General features: G+C 36.7%; 2 protein-coding genes across 2 annotated transcripts; one reads left to right on the forward strand and one right to left on the reverse strand.

The window, feature by feature from the left end:
• The first annotated feature begins 7,074 nt into the window (after positions 1–7,074).
• On the forward strand, positions 7,075–10,370 carry lim2.3 (lens intrinsic membrane protein 2.3). Its single transcript, XM_082179608.1, has 5 exons — positions 7,075–7,214; positions 8,328–8,509; positions 8,605–8,754; positions 8,843–8,977; positions 9,322–10,370. The coding sequence occupies exons 2-5, from the start codon at positions 8,335–8,337 to the stop codon at positions 9,378–9,380; spliced, it is 519 nt and encodes a 172-aa protein (XP_082035734.1). The 5' UTR covers positions 7,075–7,214; positions 8,328–8,334; the 3' UTR covers positions 9,381–10,370.
• On the reverse strand, positions 10,246–17,380 carry hspa8b (heat shock protein family A (Hsp70) member 8b). Its single transcript, XM_082179600.1, has 9 exons — positions 17,230–17,380; positions 16,122–16,331; positions 15,432–15,637; positions 15,041–15,193; positions 12,554–13,109; positions 12,269–12,471; positions 11,995–12,193; positions 10,900–11,132; positions 10,246–10,824 (listed from the first exon to the last, which is right to left on the reverse strand). The coding sequence occupies exons 2-9, from the start codon at positions 16,324–16,326 to the stop codon at positions 10,627–10,629; spliced, it is 1,953 nt and encodes a 650-aa protein (XP_082035726.1). The 5' UTR covers positions 16,327–16,331; positions 17,230–17,380; the 3' UTR covers positions 10,246–10,626.
• Positions 17,381–19,154: the final 1,774 nt, after the last annotated feature.

Raw genomic sequence — 19,154 nt, forward strand, 5'->3', positions numbered from 1 at the left:
AAACCAAATGGGCAAATATTTATGGCCCAATGCAGAGAGTCTCGCGTGACCATCCAAATACCTACTTATTTTATTTAGATGGAAAGTTACAAGCCAGTGATTGAATTCCTCTCTTCATGAATTGAATTTACTCCCTGAAATGGCTTAACTGCCACATAAATCAAAAGACTGTTATTTTGGTGTTGGAGTTGTTAGACTTTTTTAAGGACAAAACACCATTAGCACAAGAGCATCAACACAACTGCAAATAAGACTTTCAGTCGCTTAGAAACAAGTGCAGAATTAGACGACATGTTTAGTGAATACACCAGCCTGTTTTGAGCACATTAACTATGGCCTAATTATAGTATTGTGGCTTAAGTCATCCACAAAAATGTGAACCAGAGGAGAATGTGAATGTGTCTCACTTGAGACCTTTCTCTAGAGATCATTGTGAAATTTTAACAAACACTTGATCTCTACATGTCTCTCTGCCTCTGATTCTGACCCCACTCACCTCTTGCTGCCGAGGCACACTCGAAATCACACAAGTCGGCAACACACAGCCTTAATTAACTCGCATGTGATATTTAAAACCCTGTGGGGCCCTCTGGGTTTAAAAACATTTGAAAATGTATGCTAGTGATGATGGGCCGTTGCTGGGATACGTGTAAAGTTATCGGTTATGCTGTTAAATTTGGGTCATTGAGTGAATCAGCCTGTCCTTATACTCAGTCACTTGAAGAGACTTGAAATATAGGCCTTTGTTGTTAAAGTCAGCATGAAACAGAAGTTTGGATTGTCTTTTCAAGAGTGAAACGGCTTCTCGAACAAGAACATTTTGGGGGCGGGGCTTGATTTTGTCCATTGGAAAATGATTGGGTTTGGTTTGCTATTGGTGGATCTCATGTGAGTGACAGGTTGTCATGTATTGAGAAAATAGAGAAGGTGAATTTTTATTTCATGCTGACTTTGATGTAAATGATAAATAAATGATCCATCAATCAGTAATTTTACTTAAAATGCTTACATTAAAAAGTAAGCTCTTTTGTACTTTTGTAATTTAAAAGAAGTAATTGTACTTTTACTGGAGTAATATTGGCACAGGTTCCACTGGTAACTTTACTTGATTTAAACACTTCTACTATGTTTGAGCGCTGTGGATCAGGGTTTTATACTGTGATTTTCAATCCACAAGACAAATGGAAACGAAGAGAGGCTGGTTGACTCTAACTTTGAGTAATTTCCCATTTCAGTTCATTTGGATTAACCGGAGTACAGCAAGGCCTGTGTTGGATCATAGACTAATGAGGAGAAACGACAGACAGAGCCTTAATTCAGACATATGGGGAAATGTGCTCTAGAGTGTGTAATGAACTTACATCACTATCTAAAATGTAAATGACTGTTACTTTTGATTTATTATTGAAATTTGAAACTAAAAACACAGTTCCAGTTAGAGGCAGAAGTAACAGTCAGACTGAAAATATCACAATTTTCCCATTCTGGCACTGAATTTGCTAGTCACTTAGTATTGCTAGGAAAGTCAAATTTGTTCATGCTGAAAAATTCAGCACCTGACATTACCATTTTAATCTTTTTGATGTCAAATAGATTGTGAGGGAAAATATTCCTAAAAGGTACAGGCATTTGTTTATTTTCCTGCTTACGGATCCATTTATATTGTTTGAGAAAAATGACATACCTCGTGATAAAGACTTTATGCAATACATACATTTATGCATGTTGTTTGCAAAAGTAAATCATTTGTTATATTTATAGTTAAAATAATTTGAAACGATATAATTTAATAATTTTATTTAATAATCTATCATTTAGTTTATCATTACCCCAAAGCCAAAAGAAATAAGTTAAATAAAATTCGATTTCGGACGCAGCGACGGACTATACTTTTGAAAGGCTCCGCATTCAGCTGTACGCGTAAAAAAGAAGTATACTTTGGGCTTAGATGTATAAATATGTATTAAGATCTAGGCTATAAACCTGAAGAGAAACAATTTGAGTTAATTTAAATGTATTTGTATAATGTTCTATATGTAAAGTGTTTTGAATGAATAAATGAGGCATTTAAATAGCGCTTTCACATGTACTGTACACCCAAATCGCTTTACAATCATGTCAGGGGTCTCTCCTCAACCAGGTATATTTCAGAATGTCTTCTTGAGGCCTTCTTTCTTACTGATTACCACTACTTGCTTTTTCAGTGTTCGAGCTCATTTTTGCACCGTTGAAAAAGCACTGGGAGAAGATTGGAAACTCAATTGCTTGAAGCCATTGTTTCAGTTGTAAAATGGATTTAGACGAGCACAAATCTAATTAGCCAATTAGTTAGCCAGCAGCACTGATCCACAGTGACGTTTAGCCTAATGAATCCGACACACAGCGTTGTTTGCCGCAGTTCCCTCAGCGCTCTGAAAGGAAGCGTGTGCACTCCCAAACGTGAGCTTTCAGCACCTTTAGAAGCCATTCAGACAAAACACAGGAGGATTACGCCGCATGTGATCATTTAGCCATTGTTGCGTCATTTCAAAATTAATGCCTATGACATAAAGGTTGACGTCAGGATGCATTACTATGCTGAGGGCATCCTGCCTTGTACAATTTCACCCCTGGGAACAAATAAAATGAAGCTTGTATAATTGAGGAGTGAATTAATTCTGCATCACAAACTCCGCATTATACATTATAAGCTCCGATTTCTCTCTTGTACCCCATGGAGCTAGTTTCGATGGCCACAAATCATTCATTTAAAAAGCCCCTTTCATTCGCTCTGTTTCTTGTCTAGTTTGTGTATGTGTATTTATTATAATTACTAGTCATAGTAAAAAAAATTGCATCCATCTCTTTTTTACAAAGCAGGTACATACAATTTTGTTTTATATGTTCACAAAAAAAAAAAAACAGATAAAACAATAGGCCAATATAAAGTACAACATTGGATGGGATCTTATTTCACAAAAGGAGTGAAGAGTATAAATAGTATTTCAGTAGACCTAATAATCATCCTGTCTATTTGAAGTCATGAACCCTACTTTATTATTCTATTACATTTTCACATTTCTTGATTTAAATCCAACATAAAATTTTGAGTGTAATGTACAGTGATTACATATTCTATGATACTTATTAATTTTTTAACCCTAAATACAATTCCCAGAAGTAAAAACCTAAAAATAGGCTATAAACAAACAACTACACCACGGTCGCATGACTTCAATGTCACCACTCACCATCTTAAGCTTCTGACTAGCAGAGGTGTAAAGAGGACCTGAAAAGAGTAGCCTACCTACTTGAGTAAAAGTAGGCCTACATTAGTGAAAATGACTCCAATACAAGTCACCAATTTCAATACGACTTGAGTAAAAGTCTTAGAGAATCTGATTTTAACAATACTTAAGTATTTTACTCATAGTGAATGTAGGCTCAAAGATGCACTAGTCTTCAGCACCCAAGAGAGATGCCAGGGAAAAACAAGAAACAGTTGATTTGTAAGGAGAGCAAATCACATGTTTATTTTCTAAAATTAAAATAAAACTGAACACCTCAATATTGCAATAAATCAAGGTCGACACAACAGCCTCTTAAACGTCTACAAACACTCAAGTCTCAGTTGAGCTCAAGTGCTCTAAAAGGCCATAGTAAACCAATATCCTTCAAAAGATCGCTTTAATACAATGGATAAATAAAATAACGTTAAGTAAAATGAAATCATCAAACACTCTCAGAAAAAAAGGTATGAAAGCTGTCACTGGGGCTGTACATTTTTAAAAGGTACATTTTTGTACCTAAAGGGTGCATATTGGTACCTTAATGGTACATATTAGTACCTAAAAGGGACACATTAGTACCTAAAAGGAACAAATTAGTACCTAAAAGGAAAAAAAGTACCTTTTTTTCTGAGAGTGAAGCTACTTGCACTGGATGTGCTGGTTTCGGCCCCATCTCATATGAAACACCTGTGATTCAGCAACTACACTAATGCACACACATTTGTGTAAAGTATAGCCTTGTTGACAAGTTTGGGTGAGTAAGGGCAAAACGCACAAGATGTAGTGCCTTTAATGGCTTCTTTATAGCAGAAATAAAGTGCTGAAGAAAAAGTTAGGTGCCATGTAAAATGCAACGAGTAAGTGCTCTACTCATCACAAATGTTCTGTAGTAAAGAGTACACATTTAAAATGTAGTCAAGAAGAGAGTAAAAGTTGCTAATATCTTTGATACTCAGTAAAACTCCAAAGTAGCCAAAAATATACTTAAGTACAGTAACTAATTATATTTACTGAAATACTTTACACCACTGCCATCTGAATCTTTTCCTGAAACAATCAGACAAAAATTGTATTTATATTTTTTTCCCAAGAGCGCTCAATGAGTCTGTGAAAGCAGACTAATGTGTAGATGAGTTTACACCTGTTTGGCCCGATGGTGTTTAATGTCCGACACCGGACAAGCTCCATTCCCATTTACTGTAACCACTTGTTAGCAACTTCCTTTTTCAAGACAAGTAAAAGGAGAGTAATACTGATGTATTTTATTTGACTGTTATTTTTTTTTAATAAAACATTAAAATATCTTAGATTGTTGTAACCGCAGACCATATTTTAAACCCAATAAAAATAAAAAACCCACTGACTTCAGGATAATAAGTGTTAAAATGCTAACTAGCTTCTGGGATTTGCCACACAAAAATACAACATCCTTTCCGCACTCAAGTCTCAGGCCTTCATAGTCTCAAAAATAATGTTGACCTATATAGGGGGAGACCGGGGACAGTTGCAACACTTTTTGCATTTCTCTCAGTTACTCAGAGACTATTTGGACTAGACCAACCAAATTTGTATATTTTAAACTTGCATCTGTCTGCTAATTACCCATACCATTTAAAGATGATTATATATGACATATCGTTCACAGTATTTATTTGAATGGAAGAAGCCAGATGTTGCAACTGACCCCAACCCAGGGACGGTTGCAACACGTTAAAAATACCTTAAATTTCACTAATTAAGCTTTTTGTCTCAATGAGCATAGAATTCTGAAAAATATTAACTGTTTTAGGCCGACTATAACATTATAGTATTATTTATTTCAATAATATTATTGTAGCCTATAATTTCTTTATTTAGTCATATTTATCAAATAACAGTTATTGAGTTTTGTTTGTTCATGTGTAGAACATAGGCCTACATAGATTCAGTGTGCAGGTGTTACAGATGCTATTCAATCTCTCCATATTTCAGTGTCAGACAGGAAGAATTTAACAATTTGCAATGCAACAAACTTTTATTAAACATGCAATTTATAACATATTGCAACCGTCCCCAACCATGACAGAACATCATACGCCTGCTAGACACACTGACTTTGACACATGCTAACCATGTCACTTAGAAGTCAACAAAACAATAATTCAAACTAAGTAAGTTTTGATTAATTCATACAAAATGTCAGGACAGTATGACCAAAATATATCTCATGAAAAAAATTACTTTCATACCTCCAAAACAAGTTTTGTTCAATAAATGCAGCAGCAGATGTTGAATATGTCTACTGTCTTCTTGGTGGGGTGGAGGGTCTAACTGTGCATGTTCAGTATGAGTGACATCACTCTAGCTTGTTTCTGATTGGAGAAAAATGACATGTTGCAAACATCCCCATGTTGCAACTGTCCCCGGTCTCCCCTATGTAAACAGTATGTTCATTAATTTGGGGTAGGCCTCAGTGAAATGAACACCATAACTTTTGGATACCTGACTGAGCCAAAACATGTTTGATCTGTAAATATTACAGGTAAGATCTGTTCGGAGACAGAAAACATAAAAGTAGGCCTATCCCTTACAGAGACACTATGAGGAAAACAGTGTCGGTATGTTGGGTGCACTGTATGATCAATAAGTTATGACAACGTATGTTTTTACATTGCTTTTTAGCCATTTTTTCAAGATTCAACTCATTTTTTTCAAGTCAGTTTAATGTAATTCTGGTTGAAATGACTTAAACATCTAAGTTGATTAGGCAGCAACTTTTTTTGAAGCACTACTATCAGTTAAAAGTACAGATGCTGTAAAAAAGGACATGCAGGGATTCCCTTTGCCATTTGGCCACAGATGTATAAGCTGCGCACTCCCTATTTATCCTACACTCTCAGAAAACAAGGTGACAGTTCTGTACCTTTTTTCCTGAGAGTGTATATATGGTGAAAAGTCTCCCTCTGCTGGTGGTAAAATGTGCACAGCATCCTCATCAACTAGAAACCATTTAACCACATTGTTTTTAATCTAAGCTGTTTTGGATCATATGAATAATGTGTATGAATAAGGTGCCACTGCTCTTTAATCCTTTCACAAATACAAATATAAAAAAGTCAAACCTGTATCTTCTTTCCGGAAAGGGAAAATATCATTAAGGTGTAAATGGTTCATTTATGAAATTCCAGCTGCTATTATGTTCAATGTCCTGCAGAGGATTTATGTTTTATTAGTTCCTGTCGGCAGATGAGCTCTATTTTTATCTGTTCATTACTTTCTATGTTCTAGTCTACTGCATTACTGTAATGTGAAGTCTCTAGGTGGCATCTAATGTCTAAGAAGACATGGAGCTGAAGAAGCTTTTAAAATAAAGGCCCAAAACTGTGGCGGTGTAAATACATAAATATTTAATTTGGAGGGGAAATACATTTTTTGCCATGTTTTGGTGTCTTTTTGTATCCTTAAAATTATTCACATATTCTTTCTGTAAAATAAATAAATATTTATAAATTATGGCAAATTATTATAAATTCTTCTTTCGTAATCTGTTTTATGGACCTCCTTAAATTAACAGAAATAAAATAAAATAAAATGATTATGATGGGAAACAAGAATTAGTCATGTTTTTTTTGTGTTTTTTTTCTGAATCACCTGAAAAACTGCTTGTCAGTTTGCGGTCAACTTTTCTATGATGCGTCTATATTGTGAATTGAAAGTACGTTGTCATCAGTATTAGTGAAAACTACTGCAAAATAGTTTTGTATTTTCAGCAGATTCTCTTAAGCACTCATTGGGCCTCTCTGATTGGCTGCTGGTCTGACAGCTCTATTGTTCCTCTCAGCTCTCAGCTCCTGTGCCCTCACAAAAAATAACTGCCAATAGCTCATGGAAATCTGCCTGCCTTGGCTTTAATTGAGCTTCACACTATTCAGTCTAATAATATTTTTTGGGGGAAGGAAAAAACAGGTAGGTTATTCTTTTTCATATTATATGTTTGGTTGTTATTCGGGTTATTCGGTTACAAAAGTTGGTTTTAGGCCATCAATAACGTTTTTGTGGTCGCAGATGATTTGATGGGGTTTAAATGCTGTACATTTTTTGTAAATAGTGTTCTGAAACTAGTTTATCTTTATTTACAGTATACCAGAAAAATATAAGGGTATCATTTTTGGGCATCATTCATTCATGGACAAATGAAACCAAAATGACTTTAAAATTAGTTTATTCAGAATTTAGCCTATTTAAACAACTGATGGAAAACCTAATAAATTGTTATTGTTCACTAAAATAAAAATTAAAATTCGTTCATTGAAATGAAGCTGAAATAAAGTATAAATATTAGATAAAAAAATTGTATATATATATATATATATATATATATATATATATATATATAAAAGAAAACTAATAAAAGCACGACAAAATGTATTGTTAATTTGTTAACATTAATGTATTAACTAACATGAACTATAACCATGAGCAATAAGTTTGTTACTGTATTTGTTGGTCTTTGTTAAAGTTAGTTAATAAAGATTCAGCTGTTCATTATTTGTTCATGATAGTTCACACACTGTAAAAAAAAATTACATCCCCAAGTCAAAAATTTCAAGTGACCGATAACATCTAAATTTTTCAATTAGTCTGACGTATTATTTCTCATTGAGCCAATGTTAACAGACTATTGCAACAAGAATTTCACTTCGGCCAATTGAAAAATATAGATGTTATCGGTCACTTGAAATTTTTGATTTGGGAGGGTTAGAAATTTTTTACAGTGCAGTGTATTAACTAATGTTAACAAATCCAACTTTTAATTTTAATAATGTCTAGTAAATGTTGAAATTAACAAAGATTAATAAATAGTACTGTAGAAATGCAGTTCATCAGTTCATGTTAACAAATGAAACCTTATTGTAAGGTGTTACCAACATAACAATAAAAGATAATTTGATATATTATCAATACTCTAGTATTTCAAAAATAGTTAATAAATCCATGATTGATCAATCTTGTGTTTAAAAATATATCACCTTGATGAATTCATTTTAGCATTGACTATTTGTTTTGTTTTGTTTGTAGGTGCAAGATGTACAGCTTTATGGGAGGTGGATTGTTTTGCGCAGGAATAGGGAACATACTCCTGGTGATCTCCACCGCCACAGACTACTGGATGCAGTACCGCCAGTCCAGCAACTTCATGCATCAGGGTCTGTGGCGCTACTGTATGCCTGGAAAATGCATGACGCACACAGACAGCATCGGTGAGACCATCACATCACGGACTAAAAATGTATCCATTAGGATGTTGTACAAGGTACTTATACTGACTGACTAGTATCTGGTTGATTTGGAACAGCATACTGGGATGCGACCCGGGCCTTCATGATCCTGGCTATCCTAGCTTGCTTCTTTGGCATCATCATCGGTGTCATGGCTTTCATCAATTACTCCCCCTTTGGTGGCTTTGACAAAACCTTTTCTGCAGGAATTCTCTATTTCATCTCATGTAAGAGTGTTTTATTTATTCCTTAAATGTATCTGAAGTCACAGTTTATTTGCGAACCTGAGTTGGATTTTGTGGCTGTACCTTCCAGGCTTCTTTGTGCTGCTGGCCATGGCTGTCTACACTGGCATGACAGTCAACTACTATGGAAAACGATATGGGAACTGGCGGTTCTCTTGGTCCTACATAATGGGTTGGGTTTCTGTGGTGCTCACATTCTTTTCAGGTACACTAGACAAAGCGTGTGATTAACTAAGTTACAGTTTTATTGAGAGCATATTTGGCTAGTACAGAAAAATGTGTGTATAAAAGTGCACATTTAAAATAGTGCAGTATAAGTGCAATTTAAAATAGACGTTCATTAGGCGTCCCATAGACGTCTAGTGTTCGTTTTTACAAACTGAGGTACGAGTCAATGATATTTTCTGTGGGATATTCCTTTAAAGAACAAGCATTAATACAAAAAAACTGAAAATTTACATCATGAACACATGGTCAATGTCTCATGAACACATGGTCAATGTCTCTCAGTAATTATTGTTGCTTATCATTCCTGGTGTTTCTCTGCAGGGATCTTCTATATGTGTGCTTACCGGATGCAAGAGCCAAGAGGCCCGATGTCACGCTGATGCTTCTCATCCTAGATCTGCTATTCGAACCCTTCAGTCTGAATGTGAACCATCATGTCATCCCTGATCCCTTCATTTTAGACATTTATTGTTTATTTTAAAACACAAACGAATAAATGACTAATACAAGTGTTCAGTTCATTTTATGTTTATACATAATCTAATTTCCAATATATATGTAATACAAAATGGGCAGTTTAGGTTGGTATTAAAATATAAGACTTTATATTTAGGTTTGGAAAAGTTTGAACATTTTTAGAATTACTGGCTTTTTATGGTGAAATGTAGATCATTAATTAAAGTTGAATTTCTTTTGTAATTTAATCTGCATTTAAACGTTTTACAAATTATATACACTATTCAAAAGTTGGTAAGATTTTTTATGTTTTTGAAACAAAAGTCATGCTCACCAAGGCTGCATTTATTTGATCGATAATACAGTAATATTGTAAAATATGTAGAATGAACTTGAATATAATTCATTACTGTGATGGCAAAGTGTCATTCTTCACAAATCATTCTAATTTGATGATTTGCTGCCCAAGAAATATTTCTTATTATTAACCAAGTTGAAAACAGTTGTGCTGTTTAATATTTTGGTGGAAACCGTGACACATTTTCTGGATTCTTTAATGAATTGAAAGTTTAAAAACATTTGAAATAAAAATATTTTGCAACATTATAAATGTATTTACTGTATTTTTTTAACAATTTAATGCATCCTTGCTGAATAAAAGTATTACATTTAAAAAAAAAAAAATCTTAGTGACCCCAAACTTTTGAACAGTAGTATATTTGATCAGTTTTGAGTTGACATATCATATTGTATAAAGTTAATTTAAGGAAGAACTGAGAACACACCGCATTGACTTTGTGAACAGCAAATCCTTTATTGTCAGAAGTGTTAGACACAACAGGACGTGATACATTTGCAGCAGCATTTTTAACACATGAACAAAAACATGCTGCTCAAAACAGCTACAAATAAAACTGGTTCTTAATGCGCATGAGTCACACAAAAACTCACAGCTGGTCCAAATTAAAGCTGAGATGTCACACGTTACATCAACAGCTACAAAGAAAACTGGTAATAAATGCTCACGAATTACACATCAACACACAGGACCAAATTAAAGCTTTGAGATGTTTACATCACAGAAACATGCAAAAGAGAATAAAATGGCTTATTAAAGTGCTCTGAAACAACAAGTAAGGTGCTCCACACAGTGACATTTCTCAGAATGATTTAATCAACTTCCTCAATGGTCGGTCCAGAGGATCCACCTCCACCAGGGGCACCTCCAGCTCCTGGGAAGGCTCCAGGCATGCCCTCTGGCATCCCACCAGGCATCCCACCAGCGCTCTGGTACAGCTTTGTGATGATCGGGTTGCACACCTTCTCTAGCTCCTTTTGCTGATGCTCAAACTCCTCCTTCTCAGCGGTCTATACAGAAATGACAAGATAAAGTAAGTACTACGGATGCATAAAGACCTCAGAGACAAAAGTTGAGGACCATACCTGGTTTTTGTCCAGCCAGCTTATGACCTCATTGCACTTGTCGAGGATCTTCTGCTTGTCCTCTTCACTAATCTTGCCTTTGAGTTTCTCATCTTCAACCGTGGATTTCATGTTGAAGGCGTAGGACTCGAGGCCATTCTTAGCAGAAACCTTTTCTCTTTGAACATCATCCTCAGACTTGTACTTCTCAGCTTCCTGCACCATGCGCTCAATGTCCTCCTTGCTTAGACGTCCTAGAAGAGTTTGATTAGGACCACTGATTAGGTTTCAAATAATAAAAAGTCATTCCAATAAAAGAGTTTTGTGTGAGGGCGAAAGTTCCCCTTGCAGATTTAGCTCATTTTCAAACCTTAACCAACAGAAAGCTGGTAGATGTGTGAGTGAATTCTGTGTGAGCAGTGCTTCATACATCTCTACACAACTGAAAATAGCTTAGGGCTGCCCTCAAGTAGTCATTCATTTAAGAGATTATTCGACTTATCGCACATGTATATTAATAAGCCATATAAATCATAATAATGAGCCTTTGATTGCCTATATAACACATTGCAAATTTCTTGTTATTGTGAGTTTACGCAAATATAAGTAGACCCTTTATAGTTTCGAATGCATATCTGTATGATCAAAAATGACAGAGTATTTTAAGTTGTTTCCGCTATTATCAGGAAAAAATGCAAGGCGTCGGAGCCTCCATGTCATGCAGTAAGCGCATTATACTTAAGCTTCCACACTCTACATGAACACTGGGATATGCGCATAATAATAGCGCACATTTTAGGTTAACATGAGCGGTCATGTAAAGTTGCTACTTGCGTTTCAAATGATAAGCCATATTTGAGGTTGACAGATGATAGGCGAACGTTTGGATTTCCTAACGACCTGTCCCTAATGGACTGCATGACATAGGCACAAAGTTTTTTGTTTTTTATGCGACTAACCGACTAATAACATTTTTGGTCAACTAAGCCTCTTCTAGTCGACAACGATTAGTCGAATATGAGGGAGCAGTCCTACAATAAACCTTTCGCTTTTGCTGCAATTCCACTAATGTGACTGCACATTAAGAGACACTCAGGAAGTCAAGAGTTATGCTACCTTTGTCATTTGTGATGGTGATCTTGTTCTCCTTGCCGGTGCTCTTGTCAACAGCGGAGACATTCATGATGCCGTTGGCATCAATGTCAAAGGTTACTTCAATCTGGGGGACGCCACGAGGAGCAGGAGGGATGCCTGTCAGCTCGAACTTTCCAAGCAAGTTATTGTCCTTAGTCATGGCTCTCTCACCCTCGTACACCTAGAAGAATTCAATTAAACATGAAACTTTGCAAGAAACTATGGACAAAATCAATGGACATCAGGTGTTGCTCACCTGAATGAGGACACCAGGCTGATTGTCGGAGTAGGTGGTGAACGTCTGTGTTTGTTTGGTTGGGATGGTAGTGTTACGTTTGATTAGGATGGTCATAACGCCACCAGCAGTCTCAATTCCCAAGGACAGAGGGGTAACATCCAGAAGCAACAGGTCTTGGACATTCTCAGACTTGTCTCCAGACAAAATGGCTGCCTGGACAGCTGTAAAAGAGGAAATATGTTTATAATTCAAAAGACATTCACGAAAGAATAGGACTTTCAGGATTAAGCCCATTTTGATTACCTGCTCCATATGCCACAGCCTCATCCGGATTGATGCTCTTGTTCAGTTCCTTCCCATTGAAGAAATCCTGCAGGAGCTTTTGGATCTTTGGGATGCGGGTGGACCCTCCGACAAGGACAATCTCATGAACCTGTGACTTGTCCATTTTAGCATCACGAAGGGATTTCTCTACCGGATCCAACGTGCCACGGAAGAGATCGGCATTGAGCTCTTCAAAACGAGCCCTGGTGATGGAAGTATAGAAGTCGATTCCCTCATAAAGAGAGTCGATCTCAATACTGGCCTGAGTGCTGGAGGACAAAGTGCGTTTCGCCCTCTCGCATGCTGTGCGCAGCCGACGTACAGCCCTTTTGTTGTCGCTGATGTCTTTTTTGTACTTGCGCTTGAACTCAGAGATGAAATGGTTGACCATGCGATTGTCGAAGTCTTCTCCCCCAAGGTGAGTGTCTCCGGCTGTAGACTTGACCTCAAAGATGCCATCCTCAATGGTAAGAATGGACACATCAAAAGTGCCACCACCAAGATCGAAGATCAAGACATTTCTCTCAGAACCAACCTGGTACAGGAAAAATAAATCAGTTTTATTAAAAAAATGACTGCCTTTAAGGGCACCTAATATGCTATTTTGATCTGACCTTTCCTTTAGTGTGAAATAGCTAATTGTGAATTAAAATGATTTGTACAGTTACAAAGAACAAAGTCCAAGACAAATGGGAGTTTATCTCTCCCACTTGCATCCAACACCTCGTCAGTTGGGAAAAGTGATTTCACTATGTCGAGGAGATGCTCACGTCAGAGCCAGCCCCAGCAGAGCATTAAGAAGGGGTCTGAAGTAATGAAAGGGGGCGATGAAAACATGTGGCCCATTCATGTATTTGTCGGACCGTAAATCTGTCCGCTACTACAGCTATTAGGGCCGGTTCACACAGACGCAAAAAAAGACAGCCTGAACAGCAACTGCTGACAAACAATAACAATACAATGAAAAAATCAACTAAGTACAACCAATTATCTAGCCTTCTAAACATGAAAAAATATTTCATATCTTTAGCCTACCCAGCAGAGCTGCATTATTTGTGGCATGGGAAGATTTGTGTTAAATGTGCCAATCAAAACGTGATTTTGTGAAACAGTCTTAATTAAATTGTTGCTATAGTAGCCTAATATTAATGCTAGAAAGCCTATCCACTTGGCAATTGTGATTCTTTTTTTAAATAGTCAATTCTATTTCATCATTAAAATCTATTTTCACATTCATCTTAAATGAGGGGGCAGGATAGACCGGGTGAGTCCATCACTCCCCAAGTGGCACCAGCCCTGGCTATCATTATAGAACTCGGGCTCAAAATGGTACAGCAATACCAATTTATATTAAATAATAATCATCTAATATTATTTACAGCTGTTCATGAAGCTTCGGGAGTTGAATCCCGATTATGGTAAGGGCCGTTACATTTCTGACCAGCAGTTGACCAATCACAGCAGACTGGGTCAGCTGACCAATCAGAGTAGACTGGGTGTTTCAGAAGGAAGGCTTTGAAGAGACAGGAACTCAAACAGATGGTGAAAAGAGGTGATGCAGCAATGTACAGTATGTTTTTTTTTACTTTAAATCATGTAACTATTCTTGAAGATACCCAAAAATAATATTATGAACATGTAAATAAGCATAATATGCGCACTTTAAAGGGTTACTTCACCGTTTTTTCATATTAAACTATGTTATTCCCTTAACTAAAACGAGTTGATACATACCTCTCTCGTCTCAGTGCGTGCACTAAATCGCTCTGTCTTGCGGCGAAACTTTGTTAGCACTTAGCTTAGTCCAGTTCATTCAATATGGGCCAAGCAGAGAAGCTACCAAACACCTCCACGTTTTCCCTATTTAAATACAGTTACTCGCGTAGTGTAACTCGACCTAGGACGGTGACACAAAACAAAACGTTGCGCTTTTCTAAGCGTGTAAAATGGATAACTATATTGTATGGCGGAATACCATAGCAAGTGCTTGTAAGCACTTCGACTTCGGCGCAGTAATATCTGGTAATATCTTCACTAGAGGGAGCGGGGGCTGGTGAGAGGATTTTTCACGAGTGAAGATATTACTGCGCCGAAGTCGAAGTGCTTACAAGCACTTGCTATGGTATTCCGCCATACAATATAGTTATCCATTTTACACGCTTAGAAAAGTGCAACGTTTTGTTTTGTGTCACCGTCCTAGGTCGAGTTACACTACGCGAGTAACTGTATTTAAATAGGGAAAACGTGGAGATGTTTGGTAGCTTCTCTGCTTGGCCCATATTGAATGAACTGGACTAAGCTAAGTGCTAACAAAGTTTCGCCGCAAGACAGAGCGATTTAGTGCACGCACTGAGACGAGAGAGGTATGTATCAACTCGTTTTAGTTAAGGGAATAACATAGTTTAATATGAAAAAACGGTGAAGTATCCCTTTAATATAGCTATATTGTAAAAGTAACAATCTTACTTTCTTGTCCAGGCCATAGGCAATGGCAGCAGCAGTCGGTTCATTGATAATTCGTAGAACATTGAGACCAGAGATAGTCCCAGCATCCTTTGTGGCTTGGCGCTGAGAGTCATTGAAGTAAGCAGGTACCGTAACAACAGCATTCGTGATGGTCTGCAAAAACAGATTCATGCCTTACGTGAAATGCAACATTGTGCAAAGTTTTTATTTTTACTGAAGTCATCCACTAAATCAGAAGGCACTTTGACAGGTTGAATATGTCCGCCTCTTTAGACCGACTGCAGCAACATTCTCAACACCATTATTGCAAATACAGGTGTTTGTATAGAATTATGGTCTCTTTGTTTTCAGTATGCTGAGTATGAGGGCAAGGTATTTGACAGAAACCTACTTTTCCAAGGTATGCCTCTGCAATTTCTTTCATCTTTGTAAGCACCATGGAAGAAATCTCCTCTGGGTAAAAGGCCTTGGTCTCCCCTTTGTATTCAACTTGAACTTTGGGGCGCGTGTTGTCATTTATAACAGTGAATGGCCAATGCTTCATGTCTGACTGTACAACAGTGTCATCAAACCTCCGTCCAATAAGCCTTTTTGCATCTAGAGAAACAAATATGGCAACAATCTCAGCAACTACATTGTATCCTTATATAACAACTCTGAAAACATGAAAAAACAGTAATGTCAGCACAGGGATGCACAGCTATTATAATTCTTGCTGATACCAATAAGATTATGGTTATTTTCTGATAAATAAGCCAACAAATATGTCATGGCCAAAAAAAGATGAATGGCAAAAATTTATACAATTTTGCCTAAATTAATTAAATTAAAATAGAAACTTAAATCAAATGCTAAATTTAGGCATGACACCATTATAATGTACAATATGACAAATTGATACTCATTTTGAGATTTGTTTACAATTGCATTTAACAGTGTTATTAATTTTTTTGTGTTTTTAAAGTTCAATCTAACTGTTAAATTACAGGAAAAAGTAGTGTGCACAATTTAGTATCCAAAATCAGTCAAAACAGGTCAATTCAAAAAATCTCAAATGTATAGCATTCATACAATCACTTACCAAAGACTGTATTGGTGGGGTTCATTGCTACTTGATTTTTGGCAGCATCTCCAATCAGCCTCTCAGTGTCTGTGAATGCTACATAACTTGGTGTGGTCCTGTTGCCCTGATCATTGGCAATGATTTCAACTTTACCATGCTGAAAGACCCCCACACAGGAGTAGGTGGTCCCTAGGTCAATGCCAACTGCTGGTCCCTTTGACATGGTTTCTGATGGCAGACAGACATTACGGCAATGGTTAATATTCATTATGAAACATATTTTAAGCATTTAACCCAAGCCTTCCAAATAAGGGATATATGTTTTGTTTATATCCTATTTATAGCTCAAATATATTTAACATTGTGACTGTTCACTCATAAGCTTTTCTGGCTCACAAGACATAAGATCCTGTGGCCTGCATGAAGCACAGAGCAGATCAGCTGTCACTGTGTTAAAGGATGCGACGTCAGACTCAAACAGAGCTGAGGAAAGCACTTCACAACAGCTTGATCATTCATTCTGTTTCATTACTGATGATATTTTTACTTTCCAAAGTTTAAATCACATTATCATTGACTAATTTTGTTCCGAACCTTTTCCTGACTTTTTTTATTTTATATATTGTACACTAAATTTGTCAGACAGAATAACAGCCTCAGAACCATTTACTTTAATCTCCTTTTGAGAAAATTACATTTTCCGTTTTGAGTGACCTATCCCTTCGGGATAACTAACTGAGGAAACGTCAAGGTTCAGTTTCCTCGTTTGCGGCACACTATTATGCAACATTCGTGATTGCAGTGAGCAATGAGCATTCGGAACTGGAAGAAATGGGAGTGTTTTCTGGAATCATCTAGAACGCGCGCACGTAACGTTACTCAACACTGCGAGGACGTTCGAATGTCATAAATTATTAACTTACAGCTCGAGAACATTCCACGCTATCGATGGTTTAGTATACAAATCGAGTGCACAAAACCATCAAAATAATATGGGCTATTAAAATTGGTGGTCCATTTTGTTATATCTTGACAAGCATTAGCAACTGTAAAATTAGTTTATATATAATTATAATCCCAAACTCTTCTACTATTAATGCATAATAATAATCGTGATAATTCTCACCGGATAAAACGCTGACTCTGTCAATCACTTGCTGTGTCGCAGCTCGAAATGTGCGCGATCTCTCTGCAGCAGAACTGTCTGTGTGTGTGTGCTGTGCTGTGCTGTGCGGTAACGCGCTTTAAGACTTCCTGAGAGAACAGTCCAGAACCTGATGGAACGAGCGCAGCAGCCAATCACATCGCACGGTCGCTGAAGCGATCAGAGATGGAGAATATGCCTGCAGAATTCAGCCTATAACACAACCGAATGTTCAGAAATATAATCAAGGATCGATCCTTGGAGTTCCAGAACATTCCCACGTGATTCGGAGTATTTTGCACTAATCAGAAATACAGTCAAAATGGATGGTCATGGCCATGGTGAACGATAAAAAAATTAAATAAATAAATAAATAAAGAAATATATATATATATAATAAAATAAAATAAGAAGAGAACAGACAGACACTGTTTCTAAAGCAAGTGATTAATCGAAAACAGCTCACAGGGTAAAACATATTTCCCTCTAGCGGCATTTTACTCCAGTGTCGTCTTTATTTTCGCATTTCTAAAAACCAGACGACGGTCGCAGCAAAACCCCGTGAGTAAGATAATGTTGATAATGATGATAATATTCTTACAAGTACAACGAAACACTTTTCTTAACACACGGGATTTGTCACATTTGAGAACGCAGGAGCTTAACGTTACTGGCAGGGGATGGCGCTGTTGTTACGCTATGGGTTAACGTTACCTCCTCAGGTGAGCTCTTTTTCTGCAGTAATCTAACTTTAGCGGTTACTGAAACACTATAATCATGTGTAACGTTATATGAGCCGCGTCTCATTTCGAAGGCTTGCGTCCGGTGGAAGACGCATCGGCCGCATCCGTCATCGAGGCTGCTTCATTTCAGTAAACAGATCTCCGCCATTCCAAAGTCATTATTTAATTACAACAAATGAGGCTTCACTAGGAATAACGGTTAATTTTATAATGGTTAGCTACTGCTCTGACTTTTCTCCGGAGGACGCCGCCTTCGAAATGAAGTATAGCCTATAGTCCTACATAAATTTGAGACACACACCCTGACCCAGCTTTTTTGTTTAGTGGTGTTTTCCAGCACTGCTCTATCACACACGTGACGTCACGCCATGTGTCATCACAGTTTCTTTCGGATAACCCAAAAATAATTTGATACAGTAGGAGCTATTCCTTCTGGTTTATGTATGCTTTTTAAAAACTGTAATAGCCTAACTCATCCCCAGTATCTTCTGCATCCTTTCCTAAACCTTGTTGTGATAGGCCTACTCCTGTTGGTCAAATCTGTTTTTCTGAGTTGAAAGCTGAAAACCTATAAAATTAGACGTTTGTTTCTTAAGAATTAGTTTTCTGTTCCACCTGTAATTTACTTTTGGAATAATTTGCTTGTTAACCTTAATTGGAAAAAAAATCGGGTCTTTAAAATGCAGAAATTCTTTCTCACAAAGAGAAAGAAATTTCCTTTTAAGCTCATACACAGGTTCTGTTAAGAAATGTAGGCCTATATAAAGATTCAAAGCTGACATTGAGATAACATGCTCTTTTTGTTTGAATTCTGTTGAAACAGTGGTTCAATTATTTTGGTCATGTCTCTATATAAAGATGCTTTGGAATGATATTGGTATATTTATTTGTCAAGTGTAAGATTTTGCCAGGCTTCTCATAATTGAAACATTATCTTTGGGTATTTGAACTCAGACCCCACAAACGAAAATATCTGTTTTGTTATTAATAAAAAAAAAAAAAGATTCACCTGTCTTCTCTGTCTTCTTAAAATAAATGGAAAATTATTTAAATGTGATTTCAGTATCGACTAATGAGAAAGCTAGAAGGACTGTTAGGATTTGCTCTGCCTTTGATCTCTTCATATGAACATTTTTATGTGTTGCTCTCTCTCTCTCTTTTTTT

This window comes from Leuciscus leuciscus (assembly GCF_965113295.1).
Source record: "Leuciscus leuciscus genome assembly, chromosome: 9".
Classification (NCBI taxonomy): Eukaryota; Metazoa; Chordata; class Actinopteri; order Cypriniformes; family Leuciscidae; genus Leuciscus; species Leuciscus leuciscus.